The sequence below is a fragment of the Megalopta genalis genome, chromosome 5 (assembly GCF_051020955.1).
Source record: "Megalopta genalis isolate 19385.01 chromosome 5, iyMegGena1_principal, whole genome shotgun sequence".
NCBI lineage: Eukaryota > Metazoa > Arthropoda > Insecta > Hymenoptera > Halictidae > Megalopta > Megalopta genalis.
In genome coordinates this window covers 15,413,465-15,431,911 of record NC_135017.1, presented here as the reverse complement: position 1 = coordinate 15,431,911, position 18,447 = coordinate 15,413,465, and the positions used below count along the sequence as shown (strand labels likewise).

The window sequence follows — 18,447 nt, the reverse complement described above, 5'->3', positions numbered from 1 at the left end:
TTCAGCAATGATCACATAAACTGTATAACACATTCAGGGAAAATCGAGCGAGGCCGGTTCACTTAAAAGCCTTAGAACTTAACAAACACCTGCAGCAATGAGAAAGCCGAACTACATTTACCTAATACCTTTAGATGTTTTATTATAATAATTTAATTAATAGTGTAATTATGCGTTGTATAATAAAACATTCTTGTTTCGTCCTAGAAATAAATTGTGAGACTTTCTTTTCCCAGCTTTATAAAAGTACGCGGTAAAAAATAGCGAGTACATTATTTAAAAAAATGAAAGCGGAAATATTTCAGCTACACCGTTTTTCTGTTTGTTTTTTTTTCTTTTTTTATCGAATCTCTAAGATACGGTATAGATCCTTCCTTATTTCGTATAGGTGGGTACAAGAAATCTCTCGCTAGACAGTTAATCACTCGTATAAATGTATGTGGTCGCGAAAAATTGTCCCGTTTGCCCGTTGTGTTTGATTATCATTGTAATCGGTGCATTAGAGAACTGAAAATCGAAATTTCACGAGTGGACTCATAGCTTCCAACTATGAGGTTTTCTGGGCCTTGAATATCGATGCGGCAGCTGCGATGGTTACGAAAGAGGCCGTTATCACGTCCCCAATTATTCCGAGATTGTATTTTTTATTTTATTCGGTATGATTTTCAAGAATTCCTCGTACGCCGCGTCTATCTCGTCGTCTTCCGGTGACGTCCATTCTACCTCATCTTCGAAACGCTCATCGAGTATTCTATAGGAACAGGAAACAGTTATTATCATCCAATTGTTATCGATGATATCAATCTACGTACAGTAAATCTTCGATATTTGTTGTACAATCGGTGACATCGTCTAAAAATTCATTCTCTTCTGGACTTAACACTTTGCCGTCGGGACCGTACAATACGGGCTCGTCGAGGGCCTCGTTTGTCTCTGTGGTTTCAGTGTTTTCGATCGTTGATGATTCTACAGCAGAACTATGACCCCAATTGCCATTTCTTAACTGGTGTACACTGTGCACCATACGTCCTACATGCGTGTCTACTCTACCAGCTGTTACGAGCTCCGTTAGCGCTCGCATCATGTTCTCCATCTCTTTCCGGCTTCCTCCCTTACCCTTCTCCAAAGTGTGACCTGCCAACTGTACATCGATGTGTATTCGATTGTTCTATACAATTGCATGGTGACCTTTAGAATGAAATTGCATACTTTAAGGGCCTGACAGATGTTTTTTACCGAGTTCGGTGCCGGTTTCTTTAATATATTAACGATAAGTTGAATCAACAGATCTCCCAAACCGAAAGTGGTCGTGTGTTCCATCTGAATTACCAGCTCTGCTAAAAATAATATCAGTCCATGGCACTTCTTCTGCTCCTCTTCCGTATGGTCGTCCTTTTCCTTCCATGCTGAAGAGTGACCCTCTGTTTCAGCCTTACACCTGTTACACACTTAAAGTTTAGAACAGAGAAATTCGAAATAAATGTTGCAAGTGTTAGTTTTGGATGCGACTACTCACAAAGTATACAAAGTCTCTCTGAATAATGCCTGTTGGGTGGCCGTTATCGCGCCGTCCAAAGAAGCACACAGCCGTGCGCCGCTGTACCGAAAGTTGCCTTCGTTTATAGACTGAAAACCACGTGTGTGTGTGTGTAATATAAATATTATATATATATTCTACTATCGTTTGAGGTAAAGGAACGAAAAAACTTACCTGCTGAATAATTACTTTCATAATGTCTTGAAAATCGCAAGGAGATTTTAGATAACAACTAATATCATTTATAAGCGATGGAACAATCGACGTAAATCGGCCTGGATTTAAGATTAATGAGTGTATGGCGCTGGTTAGTTTTTCTTTTGTGGAGGCCAATGCGTAGAAATAATTCTCCTCCTCAGAGTTCATCTGTAACCAGAAATCAATGAATGTCATGTTTGTTTACTTTCACGATAAGTCCGTTTAACGGGTATTTCAAATGACAAATTTATAGACATACTATACATTTGTATTTACCTCGTACATTTGGACATGGTTATACCCTCCCGTATCTTCTTCGAATGGTCTATAATTCTGAGTGTTTACATTCTGTTTTGCTCTCTGTTGTTGGGAGAAGTTATCACCCTGCTGTCCGTGATCTACTTGTTGATAATGTTGTGGAATATCATAGTTACTTGTAGGACTTTGTACTACTTGGTTTTGATACGCCTGCAATGATTTCTCAGTTGCTACTTGTAATCTATCTTGAACCGAATGTTTATGTAAAGGTCTGACAGATGGTTGTTGTTGCTGCTGCACAACAGAAAAATTAAAAACTTTTCGGCAATCGAATAAAATCAAGGTACAACAACGCAGAATACAGAATACTAACCGATGACTGTTTGCTGGGATACGATTTTGGAACAAACTCTGCTGCGTGTACAGACAATGTCGAGTTTTGTATTATATTAACGAACGAGTCAGGCTTGTCCACTTTGCTTTGCTCCATGCCTTTGGTCTCTGCGGAAGCTACAATCAAATGTTTACTTTAACGGATGTCTGAAATGACACGGAGGATTTTAAATACCTGTTGTTTGCGCTCCAGAGCCAGCACGGGGTCTCCGAAGTGGCTCGTGCGTGGTGGAATTCCATGGTCCACGACCACGACCACGTCCTGCGCCTCGTCGTTCCATATCTCCGTCACCGCAACCATCACCACCAAGAGTATCCATCCTATCTACGGCAGAAATTTTGCGTCTCGAATCGATGACCGCCAAAGGTTAAGCTCTAATGAGACCGGTGCGAGACTGTCATCCGCGAACAAATATACAATGTGGCGACACCTCCCGCGCTCACCACAAGAGGGCTGATTATTCGACACCTTTTCTGCGATTATGTATGCATTCGATTTGTCACCGATCAGTGTGAATATCGTAACCTCCTCACAATTGATCCGCGTGGAAGATAGGACCTGCTACGAGTACTCTAACAGGCCTTGGTCGAGATGCTTTCTCTCTTTTCTTTCTCTCCTCCCTCATAATTTTCAAAACCTCCAAATATACGACGCACGGTTAACTATCGTGCGTCCAACACCGGTGTAAGTTCGACAATTTCGGTGACGAATCTGTTACGTCCGTTAACCAGCCTAAAACGCGTGCGCTGCTTTGTAAACAGATGTATGTACGTATCAAAGACCAATCGCGATTCACGATCTGTTCGTACCAGACCAGTTCCCTGTTGAATCGACCACGATCGATACTCAAACACGAGAAGTTGGTTGGTGTTCACAATGTGAACTTCACAGTGAACCGGGTCAATTTCACTGATCTCATCTGCTTATTTTAAGTTATGCTGCAAACTTGCTCACTGTTCGACTAAATTTTTCAGTCGAATAAATTTAAAAGAATACGAGACAAAATCTACTGTATAGACTTACCGATAACTCCAGTTGCAGACACGGGACGAGACTGCTCCCTCTTTCTTCGGAAGAAAATACAAAGCAACCGCTACGATTGTCTGCTCGTCCTTATTTTTAGATTTTTAGTTTGTTATCGCAATTGTTTTCAAATCTTGAGGCGTCTACCGTAACCTGCATTCTAGCAGCTTCACGTCGAGCTCTCAGAAGTTAAGATATTTTAACGAGAAGACAGTGAAATATTAGTTTTATTTGACAACGAATGACTCTTACAGTTTTTCTTGTAAGATACATTGCAGATTCCGGTAAGAATTATCTAGGTCCGTATAGCGCCACTACACGTAGTGGCAAAACGATCAAACTGCTAGCTGTAAGATACCGCCATGGTAAAGCAGATTACAATAATAGTGGCGTCAGTTCATATTTGAACGAAGCAGTTATTGTACATTGTACATACGTGTGTAATTCTTGCTTGCCAGAATTTATTTGTATGCATGTACATATTTTATTTTTATAAAGAGAAAAGCAGCAGGTATCATTTAGTAGAAACCATATTATGGTCTCTAAGCTTAGACCATACATATTCTTATTAAGGGTCTAAGGTATCTCTAATGGTATTGAAGAGGAGGTGTTGTTTTCTGTAACAGGTTATGTATTGGATTTTATGTTTGACGTTTAGCTTAATTTTAGCGTGATTCTATTGGTGTATCAAAGGAAAATAATGGAACGCAGTGAGGAGGAATGGTCGATTGATTGTTCAGATGACGAGAAATACGAAACAGATGGGAAGGTAAGCAAATATGTAGTTTATATTTTTAGATTTGGTCTTCGCAGTAATTTCTCTTGTCGGACGTAGAACGAATGGAGTCTGAAGCCTGACGATATATTAACGCTGATCGAGGCTTTGGAAGCGAATAATAGAGTGCTAGACCTAGAGTGGAAATGTCCTGGCAGAAGAGGTCCATCCCCTATTCTCTCGAACAATCGCCAACAGGACAGCGGCTCACAAGAGTACAAGTATAAACGTTCAAACTGTACCTTCGATCTATTTAATTATGTATTTTTTATTACAATATTTTATTCGATTTCAGGACAGAAGAAAAGTCAGATTTTGATTTTATGGACGAGATGTCCTCGCCGAGACTGCCAGTGAGAAGAATAGGTGAGAGCACTCCAAAAGGAAGCGCAAAGAAAAAAACAGCCAGCTTCAATGGGGTGCTCTCCACCATGCTAAGGCATCGTAGATTGGAACAGCAAGAAATTAATTTAAGTCCTAAAAAGACTGAGTCTCCCGTTGTGCCAAAGACTTAACAATTTCAATTCCCCATTCGTACAATAGATGAAAGAATGGAACCGGAATTGAATAAAGAAACAAGCGATGGGCATAGGATAATTTAGAATGACTACTCGTTTGCGGACGTGTCGTCGGATCCCTTAGCCCATTCTGGAAAATCGTAGGCACCATAGATCCAGCTGCCCCAAGTAAGGAAACAAATACTTTGAACGATAAGAGCATAGACAGCAGGACCGCATCCTCCCATAATCAGATATTTCGTCGAAATCCGACCCATCGTGGCTATGATAGCATTCGGAGGTGTACCGACCGGTAACCGGAACGAATAAGAGCACATTATGGTGGTTGGTATCATCAGGTACATAGGGTGAATCTTCATCGCTACGCTCTGCAAGAAAACAGAATTCAATGAAATGCGGCGATACGTGGGTTCCTAAAACCATGTCGTTATATTCAATGTACCATTTGTGCAACAACAGGCAGGGTAATGTTTGCTATACCGACATTGGAGGTAAATTCGGTTATACAACCGATGAAAAAGGATACTAGGATGAGGATTAGTGGAGGCGGCAATGCTCCTAAAGGCACGAGGGAGCCCCCGATGGTTTTGGCCAAAGTGGAAGCGATGCTACCTTTGGATATCGCGAATCCACCTCCCAAAAGGAACATCAGACTCCATGGCATTTTCGATTCTATCACTTTCCAAGTTATCAAACCGTCCGACGACAAGTGCGGTCTTTCAGCAGCTATAGGATTCAAGAAACATGCAATTACGGTGTCCGAGTTATCAAATGGAACAAACATCGATACTTACGATCCTTGCTGAAACTGCGAATAAAGCTAGGATCTTTTGGGATGAAGAACATCAGAATAGAGACCAATATAACAGGCGTGGAATCCCGGATGTCTCTATTAATAAAGATAAATAAGATAGGGTAACGAGTTCCTTGGAGAGTAAGGAAACGGCTGAGTGTCTAACATAGTCGTGATCGCTTCGGACCATCCCGTGACAAAACCAGGTTTACGTAATAGCCAAAGTATTATGCAAAAACCAAAGAGGGCTGCAACACCGGTTTCATGGAAAGAAATGCCGCCTAATTCCTTGTATCTTGCCTGCATTACCTGCAGCACGATGACGATAATAGTAATAGCAAAAGGTGAAAAACTAGAGAGGAAGCAGGTGCTTATTAAAGGTATAGCATTACTCGATTCGTAACTGCTTCACCTTCCTCTCCGATGGTCGCCATTTGAGCATCTGCACTTTTTGGTCTCAGATATCCCATGAATGCTATACGAAGATAGAGCCAAGTCAGGAACGAATTGATCACCATTTGGGGGACATTGGCTATCATCCATTGCGTGAAGTTAATGCCCTCAGCGTCCGGAAATGTGTTTTCGAATATTCCTTTGAATGTGAGATTGGTGCCTGTGCCTACGAGCGTTCCGGTTCCACCGAATGTCGAACAATATGCAGCAGCCATTAAATAAGCCTTCGTCAGATTCGTCGGTTTTAAGTCTCTGCGAGAGTTTTAATCTAATTTGGAGATTCAAATATCCTAACTTTGTTTATTTGCTTATTACATACTTACGGTTCTTGTCCAGGCCTCTCCTGATCTACTATGGTATCGAATACTCTACAGAGTCCAGCCTAGACGTGGATGCGAATAAAAAGATGATAGGATAATTATAGCCGAATTAGGGATTTGTCGACGAGTCAAACCTGCTCCAGCTCGTTGAGGATCGCGTATATGATCGGTACCATCATGGCGGTAGCTGCAGTGTTCGACACCCACATAGATATGAATGTTGTGACGGCGCAGACACCACCTAGCAATTTGGCATGACTACAACCGACCACCTTCATTACTCCAAGGGCGATTCTTAGGTGGAGATTGCTATGTTCGATGGCTAATGCGAGAACCAAGCCTCCTATGAAAACCATTATAGTATCGTTCATATAACAGCTGCAAGTTTCCGCCGTGCTCAGCACTCCCAACATTGGGAACAACACCAGTGGGATGAGCGATGTGACCGCCATGGGAAAACATTCGGTGATCCAATATCCAGCCATCACGAGGATAGTGTATGCGCATCGAACTTGCTACGAATATTGTACAAATTGTAGAGAGGGATAGTAATAGCGTTGGTTTCGCTTGTATATATATATATATATATATATACATACTGGATCGGTGTAAATGAAAACGAACGGCACTAGAATAATTGCCCATACCAGGGCGAACACAATTTTCCAATAAATCTTGAGAAACCGTAGTGTCAGCTGTAACTTGGTTTCCGTTTCTTCCGGATTTTCTAGATCAGGTCTAGCAGCCATACTTTTTTTACGATTTCCTAAATCAAAGTAGACACGTTAACTTTTTAGCCTCATTTGTTCACCATGTTAATAACTAATGTCTGTTACCATGAAATGTTTACTCGTATCCAAGCGCAGATTCATCGGCATCAGTCATGTTTATGTACATATGCGCATATGTGTATTATATTTGTAATATGAAAACAAAAATTTGTCACTGATAATAAAAAGTTCAATGAATGGTAACATTTATATCAGTGGCCAAGCTTTTTATAAATTCGTTTCAAATTTCTGACTTAGAGGATGCTGAAATTATCGATCGTCAACAAATATGGTATTTCATGTTTCATATTATGTTATAGGTGACACAGAAATTACCGACTGCTCTCCTTCGTCGATCACGTTGTCCAGCAGTTTGGACGTTTTGCCGCTGCGCGAATTGGCGCTGTTCGAATGTTTGAAAGCAGCAGAAAATTCGTGCCGAATTTTGTATTGTTCCATCGGGGAGAAACGGCGCGAATCATTTGTTCCAATTTTCCGAATTGAAACGCAAAACGGTAAATCGACTAGAAAATACATTTGAATACTTTCTCGTTGAGATATTTCAATATATTATAGCTCAAATCGAAGCTTAAAGAACGCGCTTTACGATAAATATGATTAGATTTTTGGAAACGTTCGAGATCGTGTTGAAAAATCGATAGTTTAGAAAAAATGGTTGGCTGTCGAGGGGTGACTTATAATTGACTTAACTAAGAAAGGGAATGGAAGAAGAATAAAGGATCTGCTGGTTCCACCAAGGTGCAGTAAGTTCCACCGTGTTTTTCGGCCTTTATTTTTGAATAGTTTCGCTGGTTTGAAATTTTGATTAGCGTACACGGAACAGGTAGGAACATCGAAGGGGTCGAAGTATCGTCAGAGGGTAACTGTAGAAGTAAATGGGGCGCGACTGTGCAGAGGGTCGTAGCAAATGGGGATTAGCGGAGTTTGGCAGCAACAGCAGAATCATCATTAACATTAACATCAACATCATCTTCATAATCATCATCATCCGCAGCAGCAGCAGCAGCAGTCGCAGTAGCAGTAGCAGCAGCAGCAGAAGTAGCAGCAGCAGCAGCAGCAGTAGCAGTTGCAGCAGCAGCAGCAGCAGCAGCAGCAGCAGCAGCAGCAGCAGTAGCAGCAGCAGCAGCAGCAGCAGCACTGTCTGGGGGAGGCAGGAGGCAGGAGCAAACAGGGTGGCTGGAAGAGATCACGGGGGCTACGTTGGAGGCAGTGGTCGTCAGTCGGAAGAGAGAGGCGGTTGTGGGGCGAGGTTGTGTTGCGGGCGAACTCGTGGGGGAGAAGGAGGAGGAGGCGCGGCGGTGGAGATAGAGAGGGCGAGGGTGAGGGCGAGGGTGTCTGTACGTACACCGAGAGAGAATCGATCTAAAACTAGGAGTCGCCGCAGTAACCGCTGGGAGGAAGCCACTGTTACAATTTGCCCCCATATGCGCTAGTGAAATCTTAGATCGGGTAATTGTACGCCGAGGCTGGCTAGAATGAGGTGTTCCCGCGAGGTGGTAGTGGCTCGCGTTCGGTCCGCGCGTTGATCACGCGAATGAAGAGCCAGCTCTCTTCGGTGGTGTTGCTCGGTCGTCAGAATATTGCACGGGACGGTGTCGGACCCGAGGAACGGACAGAACAAGGTTGGATGAAGATGGAGAACTTTAGGTAGAACGGAACGACGGCCAGAGCAAGACAGAGCCAGACAGAGCCGGACAGAGATAGACGGAAATAGAGTGAGAGGTGGAACGCACGCACATAGGGTAGATAACGGAAAGAGATGACTGCCCACCCCACCCTCGATTAGAGGAAACATTCCGACAGAGAGAAAATCAAAAGAAAAAGTGTGTTGTTTCGGTGGCAAGTTTCGCGAGAGAAGGTCCAAGGAAACGTTGTGAAACAAGGGGAATCGGGGGAGAAAGCAACGGGTTTAGACGGGCCGAAGGAGGGTGGAGAAGGAGAGAGAGAGAGAGAGACAGAGAGAGAGAGAGCGAGACAGAGAGAGAGAGAGCGAGAGAGAGAGAGAGAGGGAGCGAGAGAAAGGGAGAGAGAGACAGATCGAGCAAAGGGTGGGCGGACAGTAGTGCACGAGAGCATCCCGTCGCTACGATAATGCGACGTGCAGCTTCTTTGCTCGTTCCTTTTGAATAAGTGCTTGCTGGGACGGTCCCTTACCTGCAGGGATATGACGTAATGGCAAGAGAGGTACGCAATTTTTTGCTTTCTCGTAATCCGCGTCCGATTGAACCGCGCGAGCCCTGTCCGCTACTGCTGCACACCTTCCTCCACATGACAAAATCCATAGTCCTGCATATCCGCGATTTCTCTATACAGATCGTCCCCGGTGGTGCATCGTCCCCTCCGGAGGAACCACGCATCCTCCGCATCCTCCGTATCTTCCGCATCCTCCGCATCCACCGCATTCTCCGCCTTCGGGTCCACGCATCGACGCGCATCGTCCTCTAGCTCTCGTAGACTTTGTCGCATAGAGCGGTGCGCGTCCTGGTTCGTCCCGAATCCAGGCTGCGACCCGGAGAACCTTGATCAACCATTTTAGGTTATGCGAAGGGATCGGAGCTGACCTCGATCCCGGTCCGCGGACGCGTTCGGCATTGTTTATCGAGGGTCTCCCAAGGATGTTGAACCGCCTGCATCGCCCAGCATCGCGATCCGTGCGCTATCGGTGTTCCGCGATCCCGGTGCAAGCCCAGCATCCCCCGAAATTCGTTGCCGCCGATCGAGACACATGGTGGGCCGCGGTGCAAACGTTTCCTCCGTACTTTTATCAGATCGGTAACCCGAAAATGATTGAATCAGGTCAGTGTTTTCGACCATAAGTTGCGCCCGCGTCTGCGCCCTGCCCGCCCGCTCTGCGCCTCCCTGTTGAAAACTAGGGACAACCCAAACATAATATACTGGTCCTCTCTCCGTGTGTCGAGTTCTATCGCGTTGTTCTAATATATATCGGCGGCGTGTGCTGGCCCGCGAGAGCCCGATCCACAGACCCGTTAACCTCTATAATCGACCGATCGCTGTGTGCCCTACCTCGACCCTGGGCCGCTACCCGTGGCCCCGTTCCCCGTTTTCGGCAGCCCCATTCCCTCTCCGCAACCCCGAACAACCCAATCGGACTCGGGATACATTGTTTTTGGTCCTGCACGTCCCAATTTTCAAGCCTGGCCCCCTCCTGCCCGATGCCCACCGTCCTCGAAGCTTCCTCGCGAAAAGAATTCTCGCAAGATTTCATCCCCTTCCTTCGGGGACGCACGCACCCCGGTCCGCGCCCCTCCCGCGGACAGCGTACACTCCCCTGACGTCATTCGCGTGCATGATTGTTGCTCGATCGTGGAAAAATAGCATGGCCGCAGGATGCGTTTATAAAAATATATATATATATATATATATATGACAAATACGTGTACGTATACTTATAACATATATACGTATATATGTGTATATATATAATATATGTTAAATATATATAAAATACAACAACAATAAACTGGCGCAAGGATGTATAGGTATTCGATAATAATTTTCCCCCGCGGTGGAGCGGCACGCGCTTTGTTTATAGTTCGTTCTACTTGGTTATCGCGTATAAAACACCGTCCGCGGCAGAGAGTGCAGGGTGCGGGACGGGAGCCAGAGGGGGGCTGACAGGGGAGGGGGGAGGGGGTAAATTACTTGCCTGTTGACCCGGCGCAGACACTTCGGTTCGCTTAACATCTAGGCGATAAGCATTCTCCACCGGCGGGCTCGACGGTTTTACGGTTTCTTTACACGCAATTACGTCTCGTTTCAACCTATCCACCCATTGATAGACTCTTCTCATCTCCTTCTCTCTCTTCTTTTTTCTCTCTTCTTTCTTCTCTCTTCTCTCTTCTCTCTCTCTCTCTCTCTCTCTCTCTCTCTCTCTCTCTTTCTACCTCCCCGGAGGTCTCCTAGGCGTCCGCAACGCGGCTTCTTTCCGCGATACCTTGCACGAGATCTTTTTGTCCCTTTCGCCTTCCCTCCGCTTTCTTTTTCTGGAACGCGTGCGTGTGTGTCGCAGATACTGGCCCCGAAGACAAGGGCCGATCCGCGAGCACCCTCGGAAAACTGTGCGTAGCCTTCGCCGGTGCACCTTGTTGCATCCGATGTAATTTTTTTTCTCATTAATGATCATCCTAGAGACCCACCTCGTGCTCGAATCGATGCCACGATAGTTCGCAGAAGCCCGCGATTCGCTTGCTAAAAATACGATCGCGGGCTATTATTATTACGCACCTCTGGTTGTTCATTTTTCGAAAATATAGAGCAGATTTTCTCTTTGATGTTGTCAACGATTTGCCCGGTCGTTCGGACACGAACCGTTTTATGTAGTAGTAGCTAGGCTCCTCCTACTCGGCCGGTAGTAACGACAGCTGTGATTTTTCTGCAGGAGTTACGGAGCAAGAGACCTTTTAAGATATGGGACAGCTGGCGTAACGTTAGAAAGGGACTGGTTGTTAGTAATTTCGAGGAACTGATACACAGGGGTAAGTGATCGACGTCGAGTCGTTCGGAGCGATACGATCGCGGGCGACAGAGTCTTATAGCAGGGTATTTTTGTCCCCCAGGCAAGGAGAAACTGGGCGTTCCGCAGAACGAGAATGTGTCATTGGTGCTAGAGTCGGACGGGACGCAGGTCGAGGACGGCGAGTATTTCAAGACCCTAGCGAACAACACAATCCTGCTGTTGCTGAGGCATGGTGAACGCTGGTGTCCGACCGGTGTTGACATCATACGCGCCGGTATCTATCTAGAGAATTACAGCAACGAGACTAACGTCTGTCCACGAAATAACGGCGAGGGTATAGAGAGGATCTCTTGTAAATTGTCGTTGAGAGAGACTCGGTGAAACATCGATTGGGCCCGGGTTAGCGCTCGGTTAGGTTCGGATACGGATTCCGTTGAAACTGAGCAAAAAGTGGAAGATTCGTTGGGCAGGCAGCTACGGAAGGGGGCGGCTGTCGAAAGTAGACAAACAGGCCGTTTAGGCTCGGTTCGTCGAGAAGCTAATCAAATATTCGAACAGCTTTCGTCGCTTGTACGAGAGAGGATCGTATTCCCTTTGTGCTATCTTCGATGCATTCTCGGGCTTGTTGCGTAGTGTCTGGGTGTCGTTTCTAGGGTATGTAGTTTCCTATTTACCAGGGCGATCTTATTTACTATATATACTGCAGGGTAAATAGCAAAAAATAAGTTGCCAAACTTTTGGCCGAAATAATCCATAGAGTCGATCCATAGAGCCACAAGGCGTGACCCGTAGTTACAGGATCGCGCTACAACTTTCCACGAGTCTGACCACTTTTGCATTCGCTTGCACGAGAAAAAAAAGGGGCATCTTTCATTAGTCTAATATTTGGAACGCGTGGGTGCGAGACGCACGATAATAGAGACGCCGGGGCTCGTTCGGTCTCGTTCTCCATGAATAGAAGACGGTATCGATTCATAAGTACAATAAGACAAAAGTGCAGATTCGTTCGAGGGGGCGATCGGATAACGATCTGTTCAGCAGGCATGGGTGTACGTCAGCCAGTGGCGCTACAAAAAGATCGATACGCGTTCACGTGCACCAGAATTTTGATAAGGTGCCGCCCAGGCCTTCGAATGTCTGACCAGACGCCAGCCTATGTCACTTTACAGTAGTTATCCGCATGGTATCTCGTTGTCCCGAACGTCGTGGTAACGGTCCCCTTAATTCGGACAACCGTCTAGCCGAAGTAGAATAGGCAACCGGCATGGCACGATTGTCCCCTCGATACAGGCAACCGTTTCACCGCGTCGGTCCCCGTTAAATAGGCAACGGACGCGCTAGTCCCCTTAGAAGCGGCAACCGTCGGGGTAGGCTCCTAAAGACGGGCAACCGTCTCGACGCGCCGTGTCCCCTTAAGATAGATAACCCCCGTCCTTTGCACGGGGAACCGGTCCAGTATCCCCGTCTATAAAACAAAATGGTGTGTGGCCCTATTTTGCAGCGATTTCAGCGATTCCGAAAATAGTCTGCGAAACAATTCACGCCCTGGAGCTGCACGATGAGACGCCGTCGTGGAAGATCATGGACAATAAGGGTCGGGTCACCGTGGTGTTGCAGTGGGACCCGCGTTCGTCCACGTCATCGCAAGTACAGCAGCAGCAGAAAGGATCGGACGCGGCCAGCTCCAAGTATTCGCCGACAAAGAAGGCGGACCTGAGCAGCTCGCAGCGGCCATCTTTGGTGATCCAGACCAGCCTGGACAAGCTCAATTACTCCAAGTCGGGTCACCTGGCGGGCGAGATCGGTCCCAGCCGTTACACCAGCCCCCAAATTACTGTGATAAATCATGACGACATGGTACGCTAACCTCCCTGCCTATCTATTCTCCGTACGGGTGTATATGGTCGCGGGGTCTGTTTTACCGAGGGAAACGCGAGGCTTCCGGGTACGACAGACGGATCTAGGAGTTCGTATTTCTCGTATACGGCAGAACCCCCTATAACGCGAGGATATACGTTCCGCGTATTGTACGAATCCAAATGTTTGTAATATTTGTCGAAATACCGTGGACCTCGTTTCGTTTCAATGAAACAGCAGGAACGTAAATTGTCGTCGTTTTACAAGAGTACCGCGTTGTAGGGATTGCCACTGTATTTGAAAATTGTGGAGCAAGGAACCCGGAAGTCTCGATATGTCGCTCCGTATCGCGCCTAAGCCGTAACCGGGAATGGCAACCGTTTAAAATTGTCGCCGTGGTCGCCGACAGCAGCAGCAGCCGCAACCGCAGACCCACGGGATCCCCGGCCGCCTGGTGAAGCAGGGTACGAACTCGTTCGACAGCACCACCATCCATATCCATACGCCAGAGTGTTCGAACCACATCCACCAACCGGTGGTGAGGAACGGGAGTCCTGTGAACGGCGCGGATAGCGGCGCCAGCGGCGAGTGCGACTTCCATTGTTGCGCGTTGCACGAAGAGGGTCGCAGGATCGCGGTGCATAAATCTGTGGCCACGTCGCCGATCCAGGACGCCCAGCATCAGCAGTACCAGCAGCACCATCATCCCCATCAGCAGCAACAGCAACAGCAGCAACAGACACAGACGCAGACGCCGTCGCCGCAGCCGCCGTCGTCGTTGTCCGACGGGACAAGGCGCGTCGGCCTCGCCAAGGGGCACGTCAGGTTCTGCGACACCGCGGACGACGACTCCGGCGGCTCCCGACTGGCTGCGGGAAACTCGGGTGGCGGCGCTGGGTTCCACCTGCGCCACCATCACAATCATCATCACCAGGAGCACGACAGCTCCGAGTCCGAGACCGAGAACACGATCATGGAGGACGAGATCGTGACCTCGGAGAAGTTTTTACTGCTCATCGATCAGCTCACCGTAGACCAGAAACACCTAAGTATCAAGGACATCGGGATCATACTCGAACGCCTCAGCTCAAAGATCGTGGACGTCGAACGTCTCGATCGGGAGAGCGAAAGCGAAGAGTGTTACAACTGGACGATCAAGGCGATCATCAAGGGGGACGTGTTGAGAGAGCTCGGGGTGATCTACAACGGGAACTACTACGCGATCTCCGAGCATCCCGGTTATAAGGAAGAGTCCGAGGAGAATAACGAGGATAACGAGGAAGAGGAGGAGGATAGACTTTAATATGATGCTGTTTTACTAGATAGATAGATAGATAGTTAGATAGATAGATAGATAGATAGATAGATAGATAGATAGATAGATTATACACCTATTAATGGTTATTATTAAATCTAGTTATGTATCGAGAGCTGCGGCAGTCGGCAAATGATTCGTGAACGAGATAGACGAGGATCGAGAAAATTGCGGGGACGTGAGGAACAGAGGGGGTGGGACGTGAAGCAGCGACACGTGATTTTTTTCAAAATGTTTTCATAATAAAACGCGAACGGGCACGTCGTACGGAGGCGAGGAAAAGAAAAGAGCAAAAAAAAAATAACACGATATGAAATCATACGATACTTATAAACTTAGTTCTAAAGACGGTTGTTGAAGTATGTACTTATTAAATAGTATGTATACTTGTAGGAAACGTTTTTTGGATTACGGACATTGATTCCGTAACCGTCCACAACACTGCCCTATCTAAAAAAAAAATTGAACAGACAAGAGGACAGATAACGAAGAGGTCGAAGAGACACAGTGGGAGGGAGGAATGTTAAGAGAGAGAGAGAGAGAGAGAGAGAGAGAGACGAAATGATTATATCGTAAAAGAGCGAGTGGAAGAGGGAGGGGCGAGATGCCCTTCGATCGAAGATCGACAAAGCGATAGGAGAGAAAAGAAAATGTTTCTTGGAAGACGAACGACTAGCCAGAGACGCGAGACAACCGAGGCTGAACGAATGTAAGAGGAGAACAGAAACCACGATTCAATCAGCGCCGACGTAAATTCTCCCAAGATTCTTGTCAGAGATCGCGTGATCGAAGGGTCGGGCATCGTTCTTGCCCGATCCTAATCGCATTGGCACCAGCGAGGGTGCTAGTAAGAACGGCTCGTTCGATGCGCCTCGAACGCGTCCGTGTACTCTCACGGAAGCGGAACGGGTTGCCTGCTGCAAGGGCCTGATCCAGATTGCACTGTCGGTAATGCTGCGACTCGCTGCGAGTGTCTCGCAATATTCTTTCCCATTTTAGCATCCGCATAGAGACCGCTCTGTTTTAGAGACGACGATCGCAGTCGCAAAATGGGTGTCACACTGTGCCAATTAAAAAAAAACGGGTATTACTAGAAGGTGGATATTTTGTGCGCTCACAATTATCGACAGGTGTTTCCAGTTCGCTTCGAGCTCTACAAAACTTGTAAAAGAACGACCGGACCACAGAGATCCGCGTATTCGTTAACAGATTTCTGTGGACCGGTCACGTCGATAAATTAAGTTAATCGCATTGCCGACCAAGTGACCTACTTATCGATCGTTTCGTTCATCGACCGACCGGTGCGGCGCCGGACCTAGACTGGAAATTCGAACGGGCGCGCCAAGAGAAGATCGATCGAGCCGTTTTTATTAGCCCAACACATACTCACTCACACACGATACACACACACACATTGCATACAACGTGCACGCGATTATGGCACATGAATGGCAAAGAGGAGACCTCGGTTCGGATTTACGTTAGCGGATATCTTCGCTATGTTAAGTGATATACCGATGATACATACGTATATAAGGGAATCGAGAGCGGCGGACTGACCGGCCGGGTCAGCGAAACTTTGCAATTTTAATATATTTCTATTGTAAGTATATTTGACACTGCGAAGACACACGACGAGGAAACTAATTTCGACGAGACGCGCGCAAAGTGATTCGACCGATCTACGTCGTCGTCGTCGTCGTCGTGCGAGCGAGACACACTTTATACATAACGATATTAAATATACATATAAATATATAATTATATATGCATATATTTATATATGTTATACATCTATACGCTGTGTATAAATATATAAATATATATAGATATATATAAAAGTATAAACCACGCTCTTGTAGAGGACTCGGTGCTCGAGTGACGAAAGAGAGAGAGAGAGAGAGAGAGAGAGAGAGAGAGAGAGAGAGAGAGTGAGAGAGAGAGAAAGAGTGATAGATTAGGGAGTTGGGAGGGGGTTGATATGTACGGTTTCATTTACGGTTGGTAAATGGGGTGAGGGTGGGGAATTCTCGAGCGTGAATTTCATGAATGCGTGGCCGTATGTATGAGCGTGTATGTTTACGGGTGAGAGAGAGAGAGAGAGAGAGAGAGAGAGAGAGAGAGAGAGAGAGAGAGAGAGAGAGAGAGAGAGAGAGAGAGAGTGAGAGAGAGGGAGAGGAAAAATCTTCTGTTTCCACTGAGTATCGTTGCTTTTTCTTCTTTTCAAAAAAATAAAAACGATCTTCCTACCTTTTCTTTCTGTTATCCGATTTTCGCTTTTGTTTCTTCTTTCTCTTCGATAAACGAAATAAATGAAACGTGTTCGGGGACTCTGATCCCCGATGATATTATCCCATTTCCTTATAATCGTATTGCCACTCGAACCGCTGACAAAATAAAAAAACTGACAATGGGATAAACGAGACATCTGACTAATAAATAACAGATACTAATAATAATAAATAATATTAATAATACTAACAAATAATAACGATGATGATGGTGACGATGGGGAGGATAAAACCCAAAATAATAAATAATAATAAAAAGGGAATAAAAGAATTGTTATAAGTTGTAACTGTTGTTTTTTGGTACACGCAGATATTACATTCGATCACCCAAAAACATGGCGACCGCCGTTGATTATTTACGCAACCCCACCCCCTTACCTCCCATCGATTCTCCTCTTCTTTTCGCGTCGATCGTCGATCTGGGCGATATATAGATTGCTCGGGAAAGCAACTCGATTAATTTCGACTAATTGTTCTACAACTAAAAAGAATACTTAGAAAATTCAAGCGACGGTCGAGAGCCGACTTTTGAAACGTCTTATTACGTATAGATAGATTGAGTAACCTCGCATTACGATTACTTCTGTATATCTGAATGGGCCACGCGAAGATGAGCCTCGTGGGTGTGTGGGTGGGGATAAAAGGGAAGAGGAAAAGAGAGAACGAGAGAGTGAGAGAGAGAAAGAGTATATGTGTGCATTTGCGTGTGTGTATGTCTGTGTGTGTAAGAGAGAGAACAATGTGTAAATGATTTGACTCTGTACACATTGTTTACTTAGCGTGTTCTCGATCCTATCGACTCACAACACAGCACGAATCCTAAACGGGACAAGATGAAGACCGTTTTTCGATTGCTCCGTGACTCGACTAGTGTATTTATTTCATTATCACTGCCGAGACTATGCGAGTCAATTTGTCAAATTGATACGAAGGCGGACGAGGAATCACGACTTTTTGTTATTCACTATCATTCGTTTTTCTTCCAAATAAATATTATGTGCTCCCAGGGTTGGCCCATATTCTGTTATATATATATATATATATATATACATATATATTTCATTCCCCTACGATATATATAATTCGATGTATTTGTTTGAAATATGATGTTATAAATAAAACGTAGTTGGTCGAATACGAACGGGTGAAAACTACGGGAGCACCTCTTGCATAATTATGTTTGAGTGAAGAGAAAGAATCCTCGGAGAGAGGAACAGAAAGTGAGAGAAAGAAAAGAACGGAAAGAGCGTGCGATCTTGTTAGATGTAGATTCTACATTGTAGAGCGAGATTCTGCAGTCTTCCCTCGCGCGCGAGAATCGAGTAAACGTGCGCACGCGAGACACGATGGATTCCGTACGAAGATATAATATAAATATAACAATAAATATATATATATATGAATATATATATAAATATATATATATATGAATATATACATAAATATA

At 45.6% G+C, this 18,447-nt stretch overlaps 4 protein-coding genes across 10 annotated transcripts; 2 read left to right on the top strand and 2 right to left on the bottom strand.

Annotated features, from left to right (window-relative positions):
* Positions 1 to 116: 116 nt before the first annotated feature.
* On the bottom strand, positions 117 to 3,552 carry LOC117227093 (Poly(A) binding protein interacting protein 1). Of its 4 annotated transcripts, none has more exons than XM_033482038.2 (9): positions 3,411 to 3,552; positions 2,562 to 2,711; positions 2,367 to 2,503; positions 2,012 to 2,287; positions 1,712 to 1,903; positions 1,517 to 1,626; positions 1,210 to 1,438; positions 813 to 1,141; positions 117 to 751 (listed from the first exon to the last, which is right to left on the bottom strand). In XM_033482038.2, exons 2-9 carry the CDS (start codon positions 2,704 to 2,706, stop codon positions 625 to 627), a joined length of 1,545 nt encoding a protein of 514 aa, XP_033337929.2. In that variant the 5' UTR covers positions 2,707 to 2,711; positions 3,411 to 3,552; the 3' UTR covers positions 117 to 624. The 4 variants fall into 4 exon arrangements, with proteins under 4 accessions (XP_033337929.2, XP_076377695.1, XP_076377694.1 ...); XM_076521580.1 differs by having other exon boundaries at positions 2,562 to 2,707; positions 3,411 to 3,547; XM_076521579.1 differs by lacking the exon at positions 3,411 to 3,552 and adding an exon at positions 2,921 to 3,209 and having other exon boundaries at positions 2,012 to 2,284; positions 2,562 to 2,707.
* Positions 3,553 to 4,085: 533 nt separating this feature from the next.
* Positions 4,086 to 7,249, top strand: Pa1 (PTIP binding protein Pa1). 3 transcript variants are annotated; one of them, XR_013033290.1, is made up of 4 exons: positions 4,086 to 4,179; positions 4,246 to 4,406; positions 4,481 to 5,876; positions 5,958 to 7,249. XR_013033290.1 is itself a non-coding variant. In XM_033482067.2 (3 exons), exons 1-3 carry the CDS (start codon positions 4,111 to 4,113, stop codon positions 4,698 to 4,700), a joined length of 450 nt encoding a protein of 149 aa, XP_033337958.2. In that variant the 5' UTR covers positions 4,086 to 4,110; the 3' UTR covers positions 4,701 to 7,249. The 3 variants fall into 3 exon arrangements, 1 of the variants encoding a protein (XP_033337958.2); XR_013033291.1 differs by having other exon boundaries at positions 4,481 to 6,568; positions 6,648 to 7,249; XM_033482067.2 differs by having other exon boundaries at positions 4,481 to 7,249.
* On the bottom strand, positions 4,425 to 7,018 carry LOC117226886 (protein I'm not dead yet). Its single transcript, XM_033481655.2, has 8 exons — positions 6,869 to 7,018; positions 6,401 to 6,784; positions 6,273 to 6,331; positions 5,889 to 6,207; positions 5,663 to 5,805; positions 5,498 to 5,592; positions 5,146 to 5,429; positions 4,425 to 5,071 (listed from the first exon to the last, which is right to left on the bottom strand). Exons 1-8 carry the CDS (start codon positions 7,016 to 7,018, stop codon positions 4,793 to 4,795), a joined length of 1,713 nt encoding a protein of 570 aa, XP_033337546.1. The 3' UTR covers positions 4,425 to 4,792.
* A 1,173-nt stretch (positions 7,250 to 8,422) lies between the features above and the next one.
* Positions 8,423 to 17,287, top strand: Drep2 (DNA fragmentation factor-related protein 2). Of its 2 annotated transcripts, none has more exons than XM_033481760.2 (5): positions 8,423 to 9,244; positions 11,460 to 11,556; positions 11,638 to 11,811; positions 13,039 to 13,394; positions 13,807 to 17,287. In XM_033481760.2, the coding sequence occupies exons 1-5, from the start codon at positions 9,233 to 9,235 to the stop codon at positions 14,695 to 14,697; spliced, it is 1,530 nt and encodes a 509-aa protein (XP_033337651.1). In that variant the 5' UTR covers positions 8,423 to 9,232; the 3' UTR covers positions 14,698 to 17,287. The 2 variants fall into 2 exon arrangements, with proteins under 2 accessions (XP_033337651.1, XP_033337650.1); XM_033481759.2 differs by having other exon boundaries at positions 8,424 to 9,244; positions 13,804 to 17,287.
* The last annotated feature ends 1,160 nt before the right edge of the window (positions 17,288 to 18,447 follow it).

Coding starts and splice junctions, on each gene's coding strand:
- LOC117227093 (XM_076521578.1), bottom strand. CDS start 3,012: ATGAGGGAGGAGAGAAAGAAAAGAGAGAAAGCATCTCGACCAAGGCCT. Junction 1,439..1,516: donor AGAGAGACTTTGTATACTTT/GTGAGTAGTCGC, acceptor AGTGTGTAACAG/GTGTAAGGCTGAAACAGAGG. Junction 752..812: donor ACAAATATCGAAGATTTACT/GTACGTAGATTG, acceptor CTGTTCCTATAG/AATACTCGATGAGCGTTTCG.
- Pa1 (XM_033482067.2), top strand. CDS start 4,111: ATGGAACGCAGTGAGGAGGAATGGTCGATTGATTGTTCAGATGACGAG. Junction 4,180..4,245: donor AATACGAAACAGATGGGAAG/GTAAGCAAATAT, acceptor TGTCGGACGTAG/AACGAATGGAGTCTGAAGCC. Junction 4,407..4,480: donor AGCGGCTCACAAGAGTACAA/GTATAAACGTTC, acceptor ATTCGATTTCAG/GACAGAAGAAAAGTCAGATT.
- LOC117226886 (XM_033481655.2), bottom strand. CDS start 7,018: ATGGCTGCTAGACCTGATCTAGAAAATCCGGAAGAAACGGAAACCAAG. Junction 6,332..6,400: donor TCAACGAGCTGGAGCAGGTT/TGACTCGTCGAC, acceptor ATCCACGTCTAG/GCTGGACTCTGTAGAGTATT. Junction 6,208..6,272: donor GAGAGGCCTGGACAAGAACC/GTAAGTATGTAA, acceptor AGATTAAAACTC/TCGCAGAGACTTAAAACCGA.
- Drep2 (XM_033481759.2), top strand. Junction 11,812..13,038: donor TGTTGACATCATACGCGCCG/GTATCTATCTAG, acceptor CCTATTTTGCAG/CGATTTCAGCGATTCCGAAA. Junction 13,395..13,803: donor TGATAAATCATGACGACATG/GTACGCTAACCT, acceptor GGTCGCCGACAG/CAGCAGCAGCCGCAACCGCA.